Source organism: Wyeomyia smithii, chromosome 3, assembly GCF_029784165.1.
Source record: "Wyeomyia smithii strain HCP4-BCI-WySm-NY-G18 chromosome 3, ASM2978416v1, whole genome shotgun sequence".
NCBI classification, from domain to species: domain Eukaryota; kingdom Metazoa; phylum Arthropoda; class Insecta; order Diptera; family Culicidae; genus Wyeomyia; species Wyeomyia smithii.
In genome coordinates, this window is record NC_073696.1 from 52,127,227 (window position 1) to 52,152,813 (window position 25,587).

At 37.2% G+C, this 25,587-nt stretch overlaps 1 protein-coding gene across 1 annotated transcript in view; it reads left to right on the plus strand.

The window, feature by feature from the left end:
* LOC129726412 (thrombospondin type-1 domain-containing protein 4) overlaps nt 1–25,587 on the plus strand; it is a 287,959-nt gene that overhangs the window by 254,609 nt on the left and 7,763 nt on the right. The window contains exon 7 of the mRNA XM_055683060.1: nt 15,005–15,206. Coding sequence (XP_055539035.1) covers nt 15,005–15,206 — 202 coding nt within the window. The remainder of the gene's footprint in view (nt 1–15,004; nt 15,207–25,587) is intronic.

Here is a 25,587-nt window from a genome sequence, read left to right on the forward strand (position 1 = left end):
GAGAGAATGCGTTATCTGCGTTTCCTGAATTCGATAGCCATTGAGTCGTTCGATAAAAGCCCCACCGGATGTAGCACCATTCACAACCCAGTTGAGCTGCAGCTCTCTCGTATCCGTTTCACATCCACTGAGTCTGCTTTCAGAGAACGTTTTCATGCGTTAATCAATTTACCGAGTATCGTGTGGTGCAGCACATATAATAAGGATGGGAATAAGGACTGCGTTTCAGTTTCCCATATGTAGACGACTTTCAGATAACGATATCGTAGTCACTAATACTGCATCCACTGTGTGATATATATCTTGTTAATTTTATATCAAAATGAATTGGGACTGGAAATTATGTGAACGGTTAGGAATGTATAGAAAAAAAAAAATGTTCTCAACGTAATTTATTTTGAACATTTACCTGTAAATGAACCGTCATAAATAAAAGTAAACAACACAAGAAAATCTAATTTAAATTTTTCAAACTTCTTTTAATCTAATCAACCAGTCCTAGCTGTTTTTCTATCTTGAAAGTGATAACTGCCAATACTTAAAATATGTAGAACAGATGGCAATCACACCGGTTATGCAAATTAATTTGCCATGCAAAATATTGGCCACAGCTCATGAATACCTTCCTCGAAGTCGCCAGTTGCAGTGAAATGATCCATAACGGCCAATCTGTCGTGGGAAAATGATGCTAACTACCTGTGTGGGAAGCTTTAAGGCACCTTTCAGCGGTAGTAACGGTTGGCGTGATCAAATATTTCTGCTAATGTAGTCGGTTGAATTCATTATGATTAGTTTACGCACCGTGCAAAGTCACAGGCGCTGAGAAATTTCCGCGAATAGCAGGTCTGTTGGCCGTTCGGTAAATATTAAATCCTCATCTATTACCGGGTGTTAATGGCTCATGTGGTCTGCGTTACAATGTTGTGTAAACACTAAACAGACATTCCTGATTTGCAATAACAACAAACACCCGCGTGAATTCACCCGAAGCATTGCTTCGCGGTCCAGCAACGCTAGACGTGACCTCGTGAAGACGATTCCCGCCCGCTTCACGAAATTCTCATCTATTAATTGATCATTTGCTTGAAACCAGTCGATCCATTGTTAAAAATTACGATTAACCATGATTTGTATAAACGTGATTTGTTCAGTAGCAATCCGATAGGCTAAACTTGCAAATTGTGTAAGAAAAACCTGTAATTTACTCTTAATTGGAAGGTCTCCTATTTAGATTAAGATTGATTACAGATATTAGTCACAGATATCAGTCAAAGACAAAACTGTGCTGTGAGATAGAAAAGTATAATCTTCATTTAATTTTTTCGTTACTCAGGAATGATTAGGTACCGGTTTTTTAAAACCCTTCACAATATTGAGTTTCCTTCATCCTGAAGTAAAAACGAATACCCTCCTCATCTCTCAATTAGTCAAATGATTGATCTGTCCTTTATCGTCCCGAATTAAAAATTGCTTTTCTAGCTAATCAAGTTATGAGTTTTTGATAACCCTATGTTTATCTTTAATAAGAGTTGATTGATATAACGGGTGACAACTTCTAATTCTGGATTTTAAATGTCAAATAAAAGGATAAACTGAAGGAAAAACTGATTTATTTCTCACGATGATACGCTCATTATTCAAGAATCCGGCGATGCTTTTTTATGATGCCGGAACAAGAACAGCAAATTTGTTTGAGTGCGTATTTCTGGTACGAATGGGGTCAAGTGGTTGTTCAGAAACGTTTATGTTTCTTGACGTAATGTTTATCTGGTCAAAACACGTAGCTAGCTCCTATCGACATGGTATTTGAAAAGAATCAAAATTTTCTTTAGACATTCATTCTGGCCGATCTTCCACTACCTTTCTTGTGAATTCTTGTTTAGGCTTGCAGGCTTTTATACTTAGTCGAAACCGGGCTGTTTTCGCTTTGATAATGGTTTACCGTGAACCTTTCGTCGAGATTTTTCGAAAATCGGAAATCAAAAGACCCAATTGAAAAGTCAAAAGGTCAAAATCATAGGTCATCGTAAAAGATCAAAAGTCAAAATCAAAAACCAAAATTCAAAAGTCAGGAAACATAAGTCAAAATACAATCCAGCCATAAACCAAAGACCAAAAGGCAAGTCAAAAACAATAGTTGAAACACAGACAAACAGACGTGCCTCTTCGAAGAAAAATCCTGAAAAATATTCGTCCTTATTCGAAACGTTACATTCATGCGCCACCATGTGAGCTTATTGCCTACTAACTTATTCTCGTAAAACGGTTTTTGTCTTTGATAATGGGTGTGCACGCTTGCTCAAATCAACACTAGCGACATTACTGACGGTTTTTGTCTTTGATAATGAATGTACACGCTTGCTTATAGCGACACTATCGGCATTATTGCCCACTAAGGAAAATTTCAAAATAATCGTTATTTTGCTGGTCGATGAAATCGTCATCGAGTGGCACGTCTGTTTGTCTATGGTTAAAAGTCAAAACCAAAAATCAAAAAAAAATTTAAAAAACAAAAATCAAAAGTCAAAAATTAATAAGCACAAAAACAAGAGCGATAACCCAAAAATCAAAGTCAAAAACCAAAAGACTAATATGAAAAGTCAAAATAAATGCATACTTTTATGCATATACATATACTTATGCTCAAAGCAGAATTAAAACACTCGAAAACCAATGCCCAAAAACCAAAAAAGATAAATAGAAAATAAAAATAGAAAGTCTAAACGTCATAAATTACAGCATCAAGAAGCAATATCACAAAACACAAAAATCAAGAGTCAAAAGTTACAATTCTGACAATTCCTAAGCAAAAAGTCAAAAATTACATCGCGACATAAAAGACGAAAATTGAGAGCCAAAAATAAAAAAAAAACAAATAAAATCAAAAGTTAAAAAAATTAAAATTCTTCACTTAAAAATCAACAGTTAAAAAACAGTCAAAGTGAAAAATCAAAAGTCTTAGGTGGAAATTAAAAGTCAAGAGAAAAATGACAAATAACTAATAACAACTGATAAAGACAAAATACAACTGACAAATAACTAATAACAATTGATAAAAGACAAAAGAAAAAGACAGAAGACAAAAGACAAAAGACAAAAGACAAAAGACAAAAGACAAAAGACAAAAGACAAAAGACAAAAGACAAAAGACAAAAGACAAAAGACAAAAGACAAAAGACAAAAGACAAAAGACAAAAGACAAAAGACAAAAGACAAAAGACAAAAGACAAAAGACAAAAGACAAAAGACAAAAGACAAAAGACAAAAGACAAAAGACAAAAGACAAAAGACAAAAGACAAAAGACAAAAGACAAAAGACAAAAGACAAGACAAAAGACAAAAGACAAAAGACAAAAGACAAATGACAAAAGACAAAAGACAACTGACAAAAGACAAAAGACAAAAGACAAAAGACAAAAGACAAAAGACAAAAGACAAAAGACAAAAAACAAAAGACAAAAGACAAAAGACAAAAGACAAAAAACAAAAGACAAAATACAAAAGACAAAGAACAGAATACAAAAAAAGAACAAGAGACAAAAAACAAAAAAAAACAAAAGTCAAAAGATGGAATACAAAAAAAACAAATAATAAAAAATGGAATACAAAAATAAAGACTATGACAAAAAAACAAAAAAAATCAAATGACAAAAGATGGAATAAAAAAAAGACAAAAATAAAAACAAAAAACAAAAGACAAAAGATGAAATACCAAAAATAAGACAAAAAACAAAAAAAAACCAAAAGACAATAGATGGCATACAAAAAAGAAGACAAGAGACAAAAGACAAAAAAAAACAGAAAACAAAAAAATAAAAGACAAGAACAAAAGACAAAAGATGAGAATCAAGAGTCGAAAAAAAAAGACAACAGACATTATACAAAAGACAAACACCAATAACCGAGAGACAACACCCAAAGTCAAAAGTTAAGGTCCACAATCGATAATCAATAATCAAAAGTGAAAAGGGAAAAGACAAAAGTTAAAAATTGATAGTTCAAAGATAAAAATCAAAAGTTTATTATGTGAATCCAAAAGTTAAAACTCGAAAATAACGAACCATAAATCAAATGTTAAAATTGAACCTAAAAAAATGTTTAAAGCTTAAAGTTAAAAGGTAAGAATTTAAAGTTTAGAACTAGAATCAAAATTCAAATTCCAAAAATCGAGAAACAAAAAATCGAAAGTAAAAACTCCAAAGTTTTACTTTATAGCCAAAATTTGAAAGTCATTTTTTAGAAGTCAATTGCCAACGTCTAGAGTGTAAAGCCAAAAGTCAAACATCAGAAATAAAAAATTAAGTATCAACAGTAAAAATCGAATGTAAAAAGTAACAGAAGTCAAAAACCTGTCCCATTTTCAGTTTTTAGATTTAGACTCTCATATAGCGAAAATATCTGAAAGAAGTAGTTTTACGTCAAAAAAGTTTAAAGTCAAAATACGAGTCAAAAATAAAAATTGAACAAAATTGTTAAAATTTAAAATTGGTAAAATTTGTATGTTCAAAAGCTAAAAATCGAAAGTCCAAAATCAAAAATCAAAGTCGACAGGGAAAAGATAAATGTTAAATATTAGACCTGTGCGCCGACCATATCATTGGCGGCGGCGGCGTAGAAAACATTTTACCTCAGCGGCGATCGGCGCGCCGGCGTGACGCCGTTAGCTTTTATCAGCGGCGGCGGCGGCGGCGTGTATCGGCGTGACACTAATTACCACTTATAAAATATTGCGCATAATGTGTGATTTTGTACTCTCGTGTTCGATTTTTTTTAATTGAACGTTCATAAATAAAAATGTATGCGTCAGAGTTGTAAGAATGTCAAAAATAGAAATTAAATTGGTAAGATATCAAGTAAACAAACAATTGAATAACCAGAAAATAATAAACCAAGCAGAGAAAGTACAAACAAGTGTAAATCCCAAAAAAAATCATCAACGAGCCCACAACAAAAAATTACATGGAATACTGTTCCCAGAGACGTTCAATTTAGGAAAAAAGATAGATAGTTTTTTGATATGTTGATTTCGATTAACCGTAGACCTTTGGGAAATTTCGATAAATCTTACGTTAGAGAGTCGTTTTTAACTTTCATATATTTTGTTAGGTTACCCATGGAATAACTGAAAAAATGGGAAACTCTTTTCAATCGAATAGAGTTCTTCGGTAAACACCACAGTTTCTTCATTTTCTATTGCGACTTTTGGGATAAAACTGACCAGAGGTGAAGCATTAAGTCCTCCTCGGGTAGTTGTGATTGTGACGCGGTGTTGGTAGGAGCAACGAGGTTTCGTTTAGACACCTCCCTCTTGACAAAAATATAAGTCCTACTTATAATAAACCTGACCAGAGGTGAGCATTGAGTGCCTCTTCAGGGAATTGTGATTGTGACGCGGTGTTGGTAGGAGGAACGAGGTTCTATAAGACTCCTTCTTCTTGACAAAATAAGTCCTTCTTATAATAAAACTGTTCTGAGGAATATTAATCCTCTCCAGGGAATTGTAATTGGCGGAATGGGCACGATGAACGAGGTTTCGATAAGGTTCCTTCATCTTGACATAATGGCCAGAGGGGAACGTTAGGTGTAGTCTCACTTTTGGGAATTGTAATTTGGCAATATTGGTAGAATAGTAAGAGGCTCGTTATAGTAGAGCAGTAAGCTTGAAACGAAAGGGTAAACTCTCTCACACAAGCACGGATATGAATGAAAAGCGTACATTCACTGCCAATGAAGTGCGGAGTACAGAAAACACCTGGCCAATGTCACAATAGATCAAATGTCTCTGGTCGCAGTGATGAGTCCGCACAGAGGAAAATCACAGGCGGGTTGTGTGCAAAGCCACTACCGCAAGGATGAAGTAGAATACTTTTACAAGAAAACCCGGCTGCTTGCGTGTCAGCCATTTTTTAATTTTTTTATTCAATTCATTATTGGATAAGATACCGATGACATCTTGGCGTTATCACTCACAGGGTGAATAAAGTATTTCTTATGATAAAATAAACAGTGAAAAGCTGATTTAACACTCAAAACTAGACGGCTCACGTGTTGTCAAAATGAGTCAACTTTTCATTGAATGCATTTACTAGTGCACGCTATCGCACAGAGACTGCATTTCACTAAATTGCCTCACTGCATCAGCTGCTATCGATGCTAAACCCGCTGCAACTGCTACGCTATCCGTAGCCATGTTAATGTTTTGGCCGCTATACGCTGCTATTGGTATCCGCTGTCCCTGCATCTATCTAGCTGGCCCAGCTGCTATCGATGCTGAGATCCGCTGCAACTAGTGCACTATCCATTGCCATGCCACAGCTGTGGCCGCTATCCGCCTGGTATTCACTACACTGCTACTGCTGCTGCTAAGGGAAGACTGCTGTTGTCGCAGTCTAGAATTATAATTAGCGGCTTCAGGTGAAACAGGCTCTTATATAGGGATGAAAACCCTATCGATAGTTATCGATAGTAATAAAAAATTATCGATAAGTATCGATAGCATGAAGAAATAATCGATAACTATCGATAGCCATTTCAGTCGATAGTTCCCATCCTTATTCTTAAAGACTGGAACGCGCAAAAATTGGTCGACAAAAAATCGTTTCTTTCAGTCAAAATTCATAATACAAAAAACTTCCTATGTTTATTTTGGTAGTTCAACTCACATATTAAAAGGAAAAAATGTACGTTTATTATTTTGGTTTGCCAAATCCAAACTGCCGTGCCTTCCGCTTCACCCCTTTCAATAAATTTTGTACAGTGGTCTTATCGACCTTATTCGTCGCCAAACGCCAGTTAGATTTATTCTGTTGCTCGTTTTTGATGGATTTATTAATTTTTTTAATATTTCGTGTGACCAAGTCTCAATACTGTTCGAAAGGGCGGAAATCTGGGCTGTTAGTAGGGTTGTGGTCGTAGGGAACCACAACCACGTTGTTAGAATCGTACCGCTCGATCGCCTTGTTCCCACAGTGGCAACTTGCCAAGTCCGACCAGGACAGCACAGGCTATTATGTTGCTCTAGGAATGGTAGCAACTGATTTTCCAGTTTCGTAGTGATGGAAATGACGCTTTTAGACTACATGTGCATATGGCCTGCCAGACGAGGTATTTTTTCGGAAATCTCGATAATTTGATGGTTTTGAAAATTTAGGCCACCGAGAAGGTTCCCTGATACGTTATAAAATTCCTGTCCCGGAAGCTGCTCGAAATCAACCTTCACATAAGTTTCGTCACCCACGGTCGAACTTTGTTAGCAGATTACAGTTTTCCGGACCACCGCTTTGCCGAGGTGTTTTGATCGTAATCTGGGTTCGCCACATTCACCGCCTTAAACGTCGGCAACCCGGCTCGTTTCTTGGCCCGCTGTACATTAATATGGGAGACAATGACCTTGCCAGTGACGTACCTGATGGAGAGGTTAGGATTCCGCCTATAATTCGCTTCCACCTTCTTCATCGTCGCTGCCACGTCCGAATTACGATTGCCGCCGCTTCTAGGCTTCCTGGCGGTCGACAGATGCGCCCTGAACACTTTTGAAAGATATGTTATGGTCGATTTGGCCACATCCAGTAATTTTGCCAATTTGGCGTGCGAGAACGTCGGATTCTCTTGCTGCGCGAGCAAAATTTGGACACGCTGTTCCTCTTGCTTGGACGCCATTTTGAAAATTGGAAAGCAACCGGTGAAAACTCATTTTGGCAACCATTTTATATACAATGAACTTCCAAATGCAACCTTTCCTAAGTTTTTCAATGCATTTTCAACAGAAATACACCAATTTGAAGTCGACCAATTTTTGCGCGTTCCAGTCTTTATACAGACAAATAGCAAATTTAAAATGGCAAGGTCTATGATTCTGTCGACCGTGATTGGGAAGCAATCATATTAACGACTAATCAGATCAGTCGAATTTTGCGCTTCAACAAGGATTGGCCATTCTCAATAATATAGTTGCTTGTCATGATTTGGATTTGATAATTTTTGAATTTTGATTATGCGAAAAAAACAATTTTTATGCTGATAATGAAAGCTTTCCGGATGTTGTGCTCATGACTGAAGGAAAAGATAATTCAGTACGTTCTGAGATACGGAGATGAGGCCAAATATATATCTGTTCAGAATTTCTTGAAAGTGTGAATTGATTTAAGAGAAAATATTAACTCTTCAATTAGGTTTTTATTTCATCCTGAAAAGGACAATTTGTTGTTTAATTCAATGTCTGATAAGATTCCGATCACATTTTTGCGTTATCACTGGCAGTGCAAATAAAGTATTCCTTGGGGGAAAATAAACACTGAAAAGCTTTCCAGAACGTTCTTTCATTGTAGGCATTTGCTAGTGTGCCTACTATCGCTCAGAGACGGCATTTCACTAAAATGCCACACTGCATCAGCTGGCCCCGCTTATTAAGATGCTGAGACCAACGTCAACCGCTGCGCTATCCCCGTTGCCACAGTAGTGGACGCTTCCGTTGTCATTGGTATCCGCTGCCCTGCATCACCTGGTCCTGCTATCGATGCTGAGACGCGCTCCGTTATCCGTTGCCATACCACAGCTGTGGCCGTTATCCTCTGCACTGCTACTGCAGCTAAGGGAGGACTGCTGTTGTTGCAGTCTAAAATTATAATGAGCGGCTTCAGGTGAAACAGGCTCTTATATAGGCCAAATAGCACATTTCAAATGGCAAGGTCTATGATTCTGTCGACCGTGCTTGGGGAGCAATCATATAACGACCAATCAGTGGCCGAAGTTTTCGTTTTGACAAGGCTTCACTATTTTCAATAGTACAATAGTTTGAAAAATAAAATTACAATTATCTGCATTTGGGAAGAATCTTAGAAGATTTTCCAATCTATTGCTGCAAGAACGAAGGAAATCCATCGAATACTAACCGATATATTACCATTTGAAATTGGACATATTTTTCACTTTTTTCGGTTTTAGATTTTCATTTCACATCCCTATATAGCCGAACTTCCTGAGAGAAGTATTCTACTTCAAAAAAAAATAACGAGAAAATCAGCAAAAAATATAGTCGTGCTTGAAAATGTTGACGAAAAAACTATCTACAAAAATGTCTGTTTCAGCGCAATATGATCAACTATTTAATTTGCGCAAAATTTTCAGTGAATTCCTGCATTTTGATCTCCAAAAAAAACTTTGTATTCTAAAGAAAATTACCAAATAATTAATGAAAAAACACTAGTCATTTTTCATAAATTTTTTGAACATTTTAAGACTGCTCATACGTTTGCGTAAAAATAAAAAATACATTTGCATAAAAATAAAAAATTAATGTTATGTTAACTGAAACAATTTTCTCGAAGCAAACTGACGAAGCATATCACTGATAATGACATTGATATTTCTGATTTCATTCGATAATCGTATCAAATTTCCACAATAATTGTATCAAATTTCCACAAATTAAAATAATTTACACTTAGGTACATTCGTAAATACACGCTCAGGAGAGGGAAAATACTTAACGAAGTGTTACACTGCGTGAGGCCACCATGCAAAATTGCATTACGTAGGGGTGAAGGGGTATTGAGAATTTCCAAATCCGCATCACCTAATACCTATACGAATGTTCCCTTATCGGCTGTGATTTGCGGTATTTCTATAACCAGGAAAAAATCCAGCATACACAATCACTATCGGCGCGGTAAAGATTTTCTCGGCGGCGCACCAAAAATTTCTTCGGCGGCGCGCCGAGTCCAAATCATCGGCGGCGGCGGCGTGCGTAAAAGTGTCGGCGGCGGCGGCGCGGCGTGGCGGCGCACAGGAATATTAAATATCAAAAATCGAAAGCCACAAGCCAAAAATAACAAATATCATCTGAAAAACTAAAAATCAAAACGTCGTAAATCAAAACATTGAAAATTTAAATGACATTTCGAAAATAGTAGGTCAAAAGCAAAAAATTAAATTTTTGAAAAAAATTAAAGCCCAAAGTCAAAAGACAAAAATTGAAAGTCAAGAACTAAAATCAAAATCAAAATGTCAAAAATCGAGAAACAGAATCCGCAAGTTAAAAATCTGATCACAGTTTAAAAGTCAAATGTTAGAAGTCAAAATCGAAAATCTAAAGTATAAAGTAAAAAATCAAACATCAATAAACAAAAGTCAAATATCAAAATTAAAAAACAAAGGTTAAAAATCTCAAGTCTAAAATTAAAGATCAGAAATCGAAGATGGAAAAGATAAAAGTCGAAAATCAAAAGTGAAAAAGGAACAAATTTCGACCCATTTGCCATCTTTTCAATTTTCTATGTAGCGAAACTTTCTGAGAGAAGTAGTTCTACTTCAAAACATAAGTTAAAAGTCAAAAAATAAGAGTTAAAAGTTAGTTGGAGAGCTCGTAGCTTTGGCAAGCGAATGGTCATGAGTTCGGATCTTAGTAGAATCAGACCGTTTGATGTCAGAGGGATTTTTACGCCTGGGTTTATTCTCAGGCTCTATCCCATCCCTCTACTTGACCCTTCCCTTTCGCTAAATTTTATAAAAAAATCAAACAGTTGAATGAATAACTCTCCAAGCAGAGTTTTAATTGCCGATGTTTTGCAGGGTAACTAAAGAAGAACCGTAGAGTCTATAAAAATAGGCGTGTAGAAGGGAATGGTAAAAGTATAAAAATCCGCCCCTGACGACGGTGATAAAATGTGCCTTCCTTTCCCGCTATAGTCGTTGAAGATGTAGAGATAAACTCGGTCTGTGGCAACAACGGTTGTAACACTTCCTTCTTTCCTTGCCTAACGACCGTAAGGACGTGGCGTGGCCGGTGGCCGTAATCGATCTTAACAAAACGGAAACTACAGAATTGTTGTTGTGCATTGAAGATGGCAAACTAATCTCAAATAGCCATCCATTTTTGGTTTTTTGTGCAACTCCACTTACCGGAGTCCATCACTGAGGAGCAACTACGAAATGCGCGGTCGATCAAGCTCAAGCTCAAACTGGAGATAAAAGTTTAGCGTTAGAAATTAGGAGTCAAGAGTGAAGGATGAATGAAATCTTTAGAATTTGAAATGGCGTCAAAATCATTGAAAATCTGTCCACTCATAATGTGGATGGTCCCTAATCCAAATTCACCAGTCCAAAGTCAAAAATTAGAAATTGAAAATAATAAGCGAAAATCGCTAATAACCAATCCAAAATTAGAAATCGAAAATCAAGAATCAAATATCGACAACGCAAAGCCACAGCCCATAGCCAAAATTTTGCTATGGGCTGTGGCTTTGCGTCTGAAGTTTATAATTCGAATGTTTTAATGAAAGAAGCTCATGCTCGTCTTTCGATAGTACAACGCCAAAAAATAGAGTCGATAGAAAGTAGAAAACGGAATGTCAAAAAAGAGCATAGGTATCTCTCAAATTGCGTTACATATTCTTGTTACATTCACATTCATATGTCTCAAATTAACACATTATTTTTGATTTCATCCCACAAACCACAATCAAGAGATATATGTAAAAGTTCCAGAAAGAAAGGCAATTTTTCTAGAGTACGAAGCATTGCTGAAGGCCAAAACAGCCCAATATGTTTTACTAAACCCCGGTTTGGTATGATTCCTCATGAGAAAATAGCTTCAAACTAAACCGTGCGAAATGTATATCTCTCTTGCGATTTTTTGCCACTTGCCTTTTCGACTGATACTAAGCGAGAACTAGGAAACGAGCAAAAAAAACTATGACAGAATTTCTTTGCAAGCATAAATGAAGATCAAAATATGAAACTGATGAACGATAATTCGAAATTGATAGCCAATCTCGAGAGGATAGATAAACATCGTCGAATAGAATTATGGTAATGCGAAACATTTTGCCAACCCCGGTGGGCAATCAAGTTTTCAACAAATGCTCTTCTGCATGGTCAGCTTTATTTTATTACTTTCCGAAAGTGGGCGTTTGTTCGTCTCCATTTCAGCATTACGAAGATGAAAGGCAAGGCGAAATCGGTTGGAAACAAATGAAAGTGCTTTTGTTAATTTGAATTGAATCTTTGGCTAATGATATCTTCTTTTTTTTATTAATTAATCGAAAACAATCGAAAAACTCACGTGAAATGCTGCTTTCGTGAATTAAAATCCAATCGAAACTGAAAACGCAAAATGTGCACGGCAATCTACAACCGATTACTGAACTGACGCTAAACAAATTATAACTTTCCAACTTTCACCGTGAGGATAGGGCACTACTAAACTTTCCGCTGAAATGCAATGATTTTCACTGAAAACGATGATCGTAAAATAAAGACGAGAATCACAAGTAGATATCGTTTCGGAGTGCAGGCGAAAGTTTTCCCTGGAAAGCTCGTCGTCGCTTCGTTGTCATCATCTTCTCCCACCATACCCCAGTGACGTTGCATATGTAAGAATAAGTGAAGCATTCTCTCCACAATTTCCCTTCATCCCAGCCTGACAAGAAGAAATCGAGTTTTGGATACGACAAACAGGAAAAAAGCGAAGAAAATGCGCCAATGTTACGTGCTGCCTGACTGTGGAAATTGAATTAGAACGTGTGTTATAATTAAATCCATTAAAAGGGGAAACTGAGTGCAACTACGAACATCAGGCAGTATAAGAAGAAGTACCAGCCGAGAAGACCTACATGAAGATTTAGTAAAAGTGTTTTCAAAGTTTGTGCAAAAGTGATGCCAAAAAACGGCACGGCAAAAGTGGCACAGAATTCGTGAATACTTAATATACCCCGCAGCGCTTCATCCAGGTTGGCCGAACGTGCCAGTCTCTGGAGCTCCCATTCCTCACCGAACCCCGCTGGCAAAGAGGAAAATTTTAAATGTTTGTTAAAAATTCATTGCTACAGATCATAGCTACACTACTTGTGGTGAGTATAACTATCCAGAACTATGCATTTCTGTTGGTTGGACCTTACGCTCTGGATTTGTGTTTAGTGACTAAGCGCCGCCGAGGGCGAGAGTGGCAGTTTTCTGCTCGTTGCTGAAATATGAAAAATGTTTTACGAGAGACAAAGTTGTTGAGGGAGTAATTTGAATAATTTAATTGAGCGATAATGGCTTCGTAAAAGGTTGCCAAGCTAGAATTTCGTAATCTGTTTGCGAAAGCAGATGGTCAAAGATCAGGTAGATTTATGACCGGCGCAGGCCAACTGCTGTGGCAGCGTTATGAATTGCCAATTCCGATGGTAATCGGATTAGAGAGCACCAACATTTCCGCAGTACAGTACCGATACAGCTGCGTCCTAAATTGCTTTATCGTTGCGCTCTTCCACCCCGGCGGCATGCAGACATGCAAAGTACGGTGCTTTATTTTTATTAGTTGGCAAAACCAGTCAAGATAAAAGAGAGTAGCTGTTTTTTTATTGCATAATCCAAAAATTGATTACTACTTGAAACATTATCGGTTTTATCGGCTTTAAACTTTATTTTATGCTAAAAGATTTACTCATTCCATGAGTTATTATTAAAGATATAATGGGATAATAACTTAACAATTAATTATTTTGAATAACATTTTATCTCCACGGCTATTAATTTTTCCATACACAGAAAAATGATCAAATAAGTGATATTACACCGCATGGCAGTTCCAAGGGAGAGAGTAATCTCTTAATGATTTTTTTTATGCTACCAAGGACTGCAGCGTTCTAACGATGCCGCATCAAAACTCTCATGAACCAGTAACCAACAAAAGGACCGTTAAAAGAAAAAAAATATTTATGCTGTTATAAAATTCATGAAAAGGCACCTACAATATTCCTCAAGACACTCATCAAGGATAAGTTCTGACCCAGTTTCATTCTTTGCTGTTTTCTGTACCAAAAATGCTCCAGAGCTGTCAGACCCAACAAAGAACGATGCTTACGGTTCACACTTGCACATCGTGTTTTGTGCGAAATATGGCACAATCGCGCGACAAACATAGTGGAGAAATTAAATGCAAACACACATTTTCCTAGGGTTGCAAAAAATGAAAGTGCATATTTTAATTTTTCCCCAGAGCTGCTTCCGTCTTAAGATTTTTTTTCTATGCTAAGAATGTCATCACCATATCCATGTCAAGATCCATATTCTCCGGTGAACGATTTTTGCCTTGCTTCGCCTTACTCAACGGTGAATAAACTTTTCCTTCATAATCGTGCGAAGCATTCTTCGAATAAAAAAGGGTATTTTCAGCTTAAGATGTCGAAAGAGCAGTTGAAGCGGTCGGTCGTAACCGGTATATTACTTGCAAAAACGATCTACAAGCATAAAATTATTTTGTTCCGTGAATGATTTTGATTGACTGCCTGTCGTTTGATGGAGACGCATGGTTGTGAACAAATATTTGTTCTACCAAGATGTTTTGTTACAACTAGATTATTCACGCGATAGCAAACCGACAGTGACTTTGCGGTAATCTGAAGAAAGAACTTGACTGCAACACCTGTTCAGACGAAACTTCTCGTTGTGAATTTTCCGAATAGCACAAAAGATAAATATACCGGGCAGATTCTTAGCAGCAAAAGTTTTTGTCCAGCATAGTCCAGATTTAACATTGCAAGTCGCCGCTTGTGGCTTTGCTCTGGAAAGTTAACCAAGGAATAAAAAGTTTCTACCTCCTTCTCCGTCGTTCCTGTACTTGAGAAAGCTGGAACCGCAAAAACCACTTTTAATTTTTTTGGTAAATGTCACCACCCACTGCGGTGTGGATAGTTGCTTCCATGGATCTATCGTTTCCATCCCCACAATGACTAAGGAGAAGCGGCCAGCTGTTTAAATACGAATCTAGAAGATCATTGCGACAGTGATGAAATTATTTTTTCACTCGCTCTGTTGTAAACTCATGCAAATTCGCGTGCACTGCTTACGGCAGATGCACATTTTAATGAATGTTCCTTTTCCCATTCCTACTTTTCTCTTGAATAAGAATAATTACAAATGTTTTTTGGTCAGTTGAGTCATTTACAATCGCATTTTCCATTTTCCCTCGACTCTACTGCTAGGTGGATCTAATAGATGCTTTTCTTCATTTATTTTCCAGGCTGTTCACAATAGTGGCGTGATATCTGGAACGTTTATGAATAATGGTGCGGTGCGGTGTGGCACATCTGCCGTCTGTCGGCCATTTTCCGCCATCTACACCAAAAGCCAGCAGGCCAACGGGTATGCCCATGTGGCCACCGTTCCAGCGGGGGCATATAATATCACCGTAACAGAGCTGCAGAACAGTCAAAACTATCTTGGTAAGTAACCGTTGCAGAGAAAGGTAAATGTAATTGAAAGGAATGGGTGTGTAAATGCTTCTTGAGTCCAAATTTTGAACGGCATTTTGAAATTTAAATTCAATTAATTTCTGTATTCTTCATCGCACGTAACAAATTTAAAAGTTGTTGTCTGATTTAAAACTTGTTTTTGCTCTGATGTATTTTATTCTCAATAATGCGGGACCAAATGCGAAATACAGCTGCACACGCAAAAGTTGAAGTCTTGTACAATCATTGTGTCTTCCCGATTCGCACAAATGTTGCACAGAAATCGCACAATAAATGTGTGAAACGCATAACGCAACAGTTGTACTGCGAATACATTGACATAGATTGAAATCAGAATATGTATCATATACCGACACTTTATTTCTCACATCGAGTGTATTAGTGACTGCTCTTTCTCTCTTGCTCGTAGATTTTCCATGCACGTGCGACGAGACTAGATACGTCACATATAATTTTCAGGTTGCTCTTTCGCTTCTTTTTCGGTTCGGGTTGCGACGCGCAAGACGATGTCTCTTCGCTTTACGAAATGAGCGAGACACCCGTGCTGTACCCAAGTATGATGACAGTTCTAAAAGGTATGCTATTCACGTCGATGCATTAGTATTAGTGATCGTTATGAACATTTTCCAATTTTGTATGAAATTTGAAATGATTTTGCATTTTAAACTAAACTTATAAAACATACTTTCCTGAAAAGTTATAGAAATGATGTTGAAACATGTTTTATTTGTGGGGAATACATAAACATGCTGCGGTTTAGGTAAAATATGCTGTTTTTCATCAATTTGCCGGTAACCTTTTTGCACTTTTCGTTTTTTTCTTGTACTCTAATGGCGCTTCTAAATAGAGTCGCTTATGTTTCATACAGTAACAAAAGTCATGAGCTATGACAATGACTAAGATTATGTTCCAACTATAAGAAATATAGCATTTTTATATTTTTTTTCGACATATTGTCGCAATTTTTCACACTAAATCTTAATTGATATCAATTTCTAGTGTGTTTCAACTGGAGATTCACTCTCCAACCAAAAAAATCAGATATAAAACAACATAAAACGAGAAATTTCCAAAAATGTTCTGAATTACATACAAAACGCGAAATTTTTCATAACGAGATTTGTTTGTGTGCGTGGATAGACAAAAATGTAGCATACCTTGTAGAACTGTCATCATACTTGGGTGCTGTACATACTGGATGCCAGTGTTGTTAGTCTCACTCATACTGTCGATGCGTGCTTGCTGCTATTCAGAGGAATGCATGAAGAAGAAAAAGTATCTCGAAAGCGTGTGTGCAAAAGACTTGAAAAGCGTAACATATGTCGCGTCCTCAAGCAGGAAGGAGGAGAAAGGTTTTGCTTCTCGCTCGCTTTGCAATGCTGCTTGATACCAGTTGAAAATGTTTAGGTGTAGTAGTTTGGAGCTGCCAAATACATTGGAGAAACGCTAGAGCATTAATTGCGTTATGCCCAACACGCAATCATTGTACTGGTTCCGAATTACATCAACAATTGCGCTAAAAACGCACAATTTTGTACTGGTTTCGCACCATCCAACTTTTGCGTGCAGGGTATACCCATTAAAGGTGTCAAAAATCATATTACCAGGCCCTTTAATGTAAACTACCAATTACACTTTAATAATACTTTAATAATAATGAAAAAATAACCGATGTCGTTTGTTTACATCAATCAAATGTCAAAAAAAATCACTCATAACCTTTAAACAAAATTAAATCCTTTAGCTAACCGTAGCTACCGCAAAAAATCGAAATAATAGTTCAAATCTAACACAAAAAAAAACCTAGCAACGAACTTTTAACAAATATCGAACCGTGGTATGTGCAAAAGTATCTATGAGTGCGTCTCTATTAAGCATATTGAGAAAAGTTATTGTTTTTGAATTTCTGCTCAAATTAGCCTTTTTTGTAAAAATCAGTTGTTATACGCTTCTGAGTACAATTCGATATAACGTTCAAATCAATTTTTTACATCATCAATTTAAGCTTGATGTATTGTTTCCTACTGTCTGCTTTACAAAATTTGGTGGGATACTATTTTATTAAATTGATTCCCCAAAAAAATAAAACCAAACTCTTCCGCAGCAGCGCGCGCTTGTACGATATCCGAGCAAAAAGTTAGAATCAGGTTATCGTATTACAATTTGAGTACCCGATTTCATTTGGGATTTAATAAAAAGCGTACTGAAAAAGTTAAAGAGGTTGTTTATAAGACACGACCGCAGAGTTAACGTAGAATACGACAGCCTGTCTTATGTCAATGTATTTCTTGGAATAGGTTTGGGAATACACTGAATTGGGGTTAATTAATTTAATGGTCTCTCTGCTCTAGATGACGTTTACCTCTATAGCCGGCACCGGTAACGACAATGAACAGCAGAAGCTATGTGCAGCTATGCGGTTTCACATGCTGTCGTATCCAAAACAAGAATGAAATTGAATTGTTTTGAGGCTGTCTTTTGTATCAAGTTGCACTAAGATATCTTAATTTGGGAAGTGGCCACGAAGAGGCTATAGACGAGGGCAAATAGTGCATTTCCCATCTATGGTATAACAGATCAAATATCATTTTTTTGCATTTTACAATAGCGTAGATAATTTCATAACTGATTGCTGCAAATAGTAAGACTTGAGCAAAAACTTATGTGATTCAGGCTCACTAGCTAAACTTTGAGGCTCAGCTGAAGTCAAAAAAGGTTAATTGTGTTTGTTAATGCCATTGATTGACAACTGAATAATGCTTTTGGCTAATTTTTTATTTAGTTCTGCATTATTTACAGTGACAATTACAACAAGAGGTGATGTAATTTCAATCATATATGAAAATTTCAATGGCTATACTACTAGCCACACACGCTATATTGCAAGTCACAAACACTATAAACATGCACAGACACGCTATAGACATACATACGCTGTATAGCTATATAGAAAGCCACACACGCTATATAGCAAGGCATGCATGCTATATAGCAAGCCACCCACGCTATAAACATGCACACACGCGCTACAGACATGCATACACGCTATAAACATACACACACGCTATACAACTAGCCACACACGCTAAATAGCAAGCCACACACGCTATCTAGCAAGCCACACACGCTATATAGAAAGCCACACACGCTAGCCACACTCTATATAGCAAACCACACACGCTATATAGCAAGCCACACACGCTATAGACATGTACAGACACGCTAGACATTTTTTTTCCTGTGTGGACTCATCACTGCGACCAGAGATTAGATCTATTGTGATATTGCCCAAGTGTTTTCTGTACTCCGCACTTAATATTATTGGCAGTATCACTATTGAAGTAAGGGATACGCTTATCATTCATATCCATGCTTGTGTGTAAGTTTTACCTTTCCGTTTCAAGCTTACTACTCTACTATACCGAACCTCTGTCCCTCCTAACAATATCGCCTAATTACAATTCCCTGGAGAGAACTTTCATACGCGTTACTCACACCAGTTTCATTATAATAGGGACTTACAGTCGAATCCCTTCATAGCGACATCGCAAGGGACTGTCGTTATAGCGAAATGTCGCAATAATACGAAAAATGTTTGCATATGTAGAACAGAGGGTACCGTTGAGAATGTCGTTATAGATTCAGCAATGTCGTTATAGAGAGATTCGACTGTACTAGTGTCGCAATAAAGAATGACAAGTATTAGTTTTGGTATGCCGTTATAAAGAAAGGTCGTGATAGCGGTATGTCGCAATGAAACGAAAAATTTTAGTGTAAAACAGAAGGGACTGTTGAGAATGTCGCTATAGCGAGATTTGTCACTATAAAAAGTGTCATTATAGAGGGATTCGACTGTATTTTTGTTAGAAGGAGAGTCAACAGAGGTAATGTAGAATTCAGATTGAAGGAAAGGTACTTGGTGGGAAGCCTGAGAATAAACCCACGCTTAAGTCCTTTGGTAACCAAATGGCCTGATTCTACTAAGATCTGTACCCCCGACCACCCGCTGACCAAGACGGACTCTGTAACCTTGCGGCTACGGAGCTCCCCTAACACGCTAGACATGCACACGCTATATAGCAATCCACGCACGCTATATAGCAAGCCACGCACGCTAAAGCAAGCCACGCACGCTAGCCACACACCTTATTTAGCTAGCGATACACGATTTAGATATTCACACACGTTATGTGCACACACCCTATATATGCATGAGCGGATGATGGTGCTTCTCAAACCACCTGGCGGTGCGAGTCTCTTTCAGTTTCGGGTTGTATTCACCGAACGATATCTGAATTGGATTACCGCTGGTGGGGTCCAACTCAGATCGAAGGGAAGCCGAACTGAAAGAAATAGGAACTGCAGCTAACCACTACCACCGTCGCTGTTTTCCGCTGCTGCTCCACGCCGCCTTTACCCACTGCACTGCCATCGCTGCTCTATCCGGTGCTGCTGCCCGCTGCTAGTATACTGATTTCCTTGAGGAGAAACAGTCTTTTTTATAACCCAAAGAGTGCATTTCCGGCTAACTAGGTACTCCATTCTGGCGTCCTTTTTAGGGAAAGGCAGCAAGCGACCAATCAAAAGTCGACATTTGCGTTTCGGCAATGTTCAACAATTTTAAATAGTACAATAGTTCGAACAATCAGATTACAATTTTCTGCATTCGGACGGGTGCTTAAATGATTTTCAAACCGATTGCTGCAAAAATGACAGAAATCGGTTGAAAACTGACGGAGTTTAAAACGTTTGAAATTGGACAATTTTCGTGACGCTCTCCATGTTTTTGGTTTTGAAATTGGATCCCTGTATTAAAGTTGGGTCCCTGTATATGTTGCCGTAAGACGTATTCTGAGTCAAAAAAATTCAACACTTCCTATTGTGTATAACTTTATATCGTATGGTTAAAATTCATCAAATTCGGGGTGAAACTAGTTTAGAGTGTAATGTTCACATGTGCAAAATAATCGTCATCTGTTCAGTGGTTATCAATATCATTTCCAAGCACGAAGTGCCTTGACAAAAAAATATGGGCGCGATCGTGGAATGCCCAAGCCAGTCCCACAGCTGGATTGCGAAACAGTTGGGAATCGACAATCCCTCCATGTTCCTTGTGGTAAAATCGTTCAATGAGACCCAGATGACCCAACAGTGAACTGGCAGTGACAGAAAAGTGAAGAGGATCGACCCCGTGAAAGCAAGGAAAGTGAGGGATTACTTCAAACGCAATCCGAAATGGGCCGGATTTCATGTCTTCAATATAAAAAGGGAGCCTAACCAAACCGATAAACAGAATACGGTGGTTAGATCCCGCGCCAAAAAACTGTACCGCGAGTGGTTGATGCAGCTGAAATAAATGCATCGAAATGGATGACGATATGCACATTATAACGGACACCAAGCGGTTCCCCGGCTTGAAGTTTTTCGTCAGCAAGTTTCGCCTAGATATTGCGGAGAAGTAGGTTAATAAATCTGAAGAAGACAAAAAAGCACTATGACACGGAGCAGGTTACTTCTCAATAAGTATAGAACCGCAAAAGGGCAAAAAACAAAAATGCGCGAACAGCAAAAACTCCGCACAATGCCACAAAAGATCAAAAAACTAATGGTCTCAGTAAGGTCCATACAATAAAAAACTATAATCAACAAATTGATAGAAAGATTCAGATTTGTTTTTAGCTTACGCGTCAATTTGCGATTAAGGTATATGAAGTTCAATTTTTTTTTATTGCAATTTTTTTAATGGTTCTCCGTATAACGTCAACAAAGCCATGCTGTAAAAATAAAAAGGTAAACCTTTTTTCGTTTGATCTTTATTCTTTATAATCATTTCATCGAAAAATTAAAAACCTTCTCTGTACAGAGCAACTCATTCTTAGAGAGTTTATTGCAAGCTTTTCAGTCGAAAATTACAGATGTTTTCCCCTTATTATATCGCCCCGGGACGGGAAAATCAAAAAAGAATTTCCGAGAATAAGTTTAAACAATAAAACGTAGTCAATTTGCTGTGATTTTCAATTTCTGTTTTCATATGACCCGAAATGACCCAAAAACACAGCTGTCGCAAAGAATAAATCATCCCAATGAACGTTTGCACTCGCGATATGTTCGAACAGTGCAATGTCGATTGCATCAATATATATGGAACTGCTCATAACATAATTGACCGGCTAATTTGTGTTTTCATCGCTTGGTGATTCCATAAATTAAATTTTTATATCCTGCTCTCGATTCCATTTAATCCGTAGTCTCTCTATTGTTACTCCAAACCAGGACGAAAATTACAGCGCCATCATCGTCGCCACGAAAACGCACCATGCTCAGCGGGTGCAGTTCTGTTCGTGCGCGCGAGCATCAGAAACGACCAGCAAAAACATATATCATTGCGCTATTCACGGTGGCGGTTATTGTTCTTGAAGAAAACTACAACAGCGGTAATGGTGCTTCTTTGTTGAACTTTCACTTCACTCGACCATTACCGGAAGTGGATTTCTTTCCGCGGTGCGCTTTGTGAAAGATGATGCTATAGCTATGTGCGCTCAATGATGCACACAATTGTGCATCGCATGTAGGGAAAAATTAATGTCGAATAGTCATTTTTTTTCTCGCACAGAATAATGATGCAAATGAATCTGGGCTGGAGCGTTATTTCGCCGTGTACGAACGGTTGATTAAAGGGGGCCTGCCACAGCGAAAATGTCAAGTGGTTGGTGTAAAAAGTTCAATATATATAGAATTGCATCTACATCGATGTGTAATCATGATTAATTGAAGTGCAAATGATGCCGTCCTTATGTGTATTTTGATTTTTCTTAACCAAATATTTTTGAAGCTCTTGAATATTGGCGTTCTTTTATTTTCTTTTATTTATTTTTTCACATTAGTGCGTCAATAAAAAAGGTTTTTCTCCTTTTACCAATGAAGGCTAGTAATATATCATGTTTTTAATACTGCTTCCTGATTTTTGATCGACAAATATTTAACACTTGCTCTTTCTATTTTTCAGTATCCTATCCTAAAAGACCGATTCAGTTTTTTTATATATTCTTAATTTCAAGCATTTTTTTTTCTTCCCAGCAAAAGAAAATCTAAAACAACAATGAACTTCGTCATTGCAGTAAAAGTCTGTTGCGACTTGATTTTTGTAGTATGTGTCAGTATTTTCATGTCGAAATTTAGAAACTAAGGTAAAAAATATTGTCGGCGTCAACATTCAAGGAATTTTTATTGACATTCCCACCTAAAAGTAAAAAAATCTACCAAACGTTTTCGGGCGCAAAATGCGAAACTTTGCGTATCTGCGCTATTTTTGCATAATTCGCCACGGCCGGCGGCTAAAACGACAATGGTTTACAACCTTCTATTATTATCTTGCCATAGTCATAAACGTATATTTTTGCTTTATTGCTGCTTTTTACAAACGAAGCACGCATGCAACAACTCAGGCTGCACTTTCGTGTGTAGCAGGGAAACATCTTAATGGAAGTCACGGCCAAGTCAGGCTAGCTACTTTATTGCCAACCTGTTGACTTGAAGACGGTAATGTAAATTGTGAATATGGGAGAAAAGTAATTTTCAGTGTTAGCAGATGATGATTGAAATAATGAAGCTAGTTCTATTAACCTATATACGTTATATTTAACGTCTATAATGGTGATATGAAAACAAAGAACAACATAAAATAATTTTAAATTGTCCCCTTTTCTAAGTCATTCTAGTCTGTAGATTAAAATCATCATCATCGTTTGTCAATATTTAATACATTTATTCGCAACTCGTGATACCGTCCTCCTCCTAAGAGTCTTGAATCTCACAGACCTCTCGAGCTACGTTATCCACTTATGAAACAATCGGTATGTTTTGCTACCTTTGACTAAATATAAGCAGAAAGAAAGCAGAGAAAAGTCGGACCAATGAGTGGCATGTACAACAGTCCGTCGTAAAGTGGCCTGCGGTATTTTAGCGCCACTACCGTGAAATATGTCCTACGTATACGTACCAGGCATTAGACCACCCGGAGCTGACGACAGCACGCCGCATTGTGCCTCTGCTGTTTGGTGTCAATTTATTAGCATAGCCTGGACGTGTTACTACAACGTTGTCACACTAGGTGTGTACAAATCAACTCTGACTCTCGAGAGGTGTGAGCTACGTCATTAATATTTAAAATCTCAAGAAATGTGTGCTTTTTAACATTGAAAAGTTTTACTAATAAAATACAGAATTTGCTGCGTTATGAAAATAGTTTCCAGCAACTAAATCAGTCTGAGAGCGCACTTCAACTAAATCTGTTTACAGCCGTACGGTTGGTTGTGTTTGCGAATATTTATCAGGAAGCGGAAGTTACTCTTTCTAACGCAAGCTGCCTTTTTTCCACGGCCGTATTCACGAACCGGCGGCTCGGCGGCACTTTGCTGTGCGGAGGAGAGCAAAACCAAGGAAGATTGCTAGCCAGCAAGTACGATAAAAGCATCCGTACGCCGCTGTCGTACCTGTGGTCAGGGCTTATTTATGGAATTCCATTTTCCATCAGCTGGGGTTCGTTAGGTCGGGACATGTTTTCGTAGCGTTCCGCATCTGTTTTGGTGTTAAGGTCTATATGTATTTATATAGACAGACTAATTTGAATAGTTTTTTTATACCTATCGCATCTGAAAAGCACTTTAGTGCAATTCTTTCCAAAAAGAGAAATGGAAATTTTACGGCTTGAAGTGATTTGGAGGAATTCTATTGGGGAGAGTGTACCAATTTAATTTTACAGATTGGTTTTTCTCGGTTGTTTACCATGATATTGAATATTAAAGGGAGCCTGCTAGAATATAAAAGAAGAGAGAGTAACTGTTAGTTAAGTTTTCCGACTGATTGTGCGTTAAATCTAAGCTAAAAAGAAACTAGCATGGTTATTTCAATTGAAACTTTTCGTATAATTAAAGAAAAGGCCAGTCATTGTGAGCAGGCAACAGATGTTTCAGGACGATTACGGCTGTTTGTCGGTAGAATAAATACTCACAAAAGCACTAAATTGACATGTACGACTAATGATCAAAAGCTGTTGGAATGAGTTCTAGGCCATTTACACTTCCAATTTTTCTTAACATATATTCCCATGCAAAGACATCCTGGGGATTGACATGCTGTGTTAATTCTGACGACACTAATGTAATGTTGCTCTTGATTGGTGAGAAAGTGTGTAATCTTGTTGAAAACGGTATTTAAGTTTTAAATCATGTCCGATCGTGCTAGCTCATTTTGCTGTGTTTTTGATGCCGACCGTTGAAATCGACTCACTCTTTGGCATATTTTCTACTTAAATAAATCTTTTGTTAATGCGAATTTGAGCCATCTGAATATCTCATTGGAAATGTGATTGAATGCATCCTTGGTAAAGGATATAATGAGAATGACTATTTTAGCGGAGTTAATATTCAGCTCCTCTTCGAAGCACCACTGCACAGTGGTCCAATAAGGCAAAAAGTGGAACTTAATTACATAGTGCCTTTTACCTTCATCCTAGCTTAAAAGTGTCTTGTTTGCATGAATGACCCGCGTAATCGCAAATTGTCAAAAAATTTGAAAAGTTTACTATACTAAAAATAAAAAAATTACTTTTTTGTGTTAAGAGATAGAATGATAGTGTAATCAGAAAAGTGGTAGAAAATTCAAAAATATGAAACTTTGTTGAACAAATGAAAATTCTATTTTTTTACGGTACAAAGTTATAAAGAATATTACATGAAACTTACTTAAAAGTTAGTTTTTTGTACTTAACTTTTGTTAGTTGCATTTTATACGAAAGTGTTGTTTGGAGGAATTGTTAGGGCACACAAAACACACATAATCGAAAAAATTGGCTGAAATGTGCTATAACTTTGTAAACAAAGCAAGTCCTGGAGATGTGTGGCCTTCAACAAAAACGTGTGTTTTGTATGCCCAAATGCTTATTAGAACAACGTTTTCTTGTAAAATGTAACTAACAAAAGTTAAGTGTAAAAAAATTACTTTAGGTAACTTTTACAGAAAACACTCTGTAACTCTGTACCCAATGAAGATATGAATTTTGTTTGTTCAGCAAAGTTTCATATTTTTGCACGATCTAAAACTTTGCCGAATAAACCATTCCTCTATCTCTTGACACAAAAAAGTTAGTATTTTTGATATATGAAACCTACTGTAACATATGCTCGCCGTACTGTAATATGGGTGAATAGAGACAAATGGAACCTAAAGTAGTTTATAGTACTTCAGCTTAACTTCAAGGAGAAGTATTGACATCATGATTCCACTTGCCCCTTTTTAACCTATACGTTCTTGAAGTTATCGAAAAAATAAGCTAAAATATGATATAACTTTG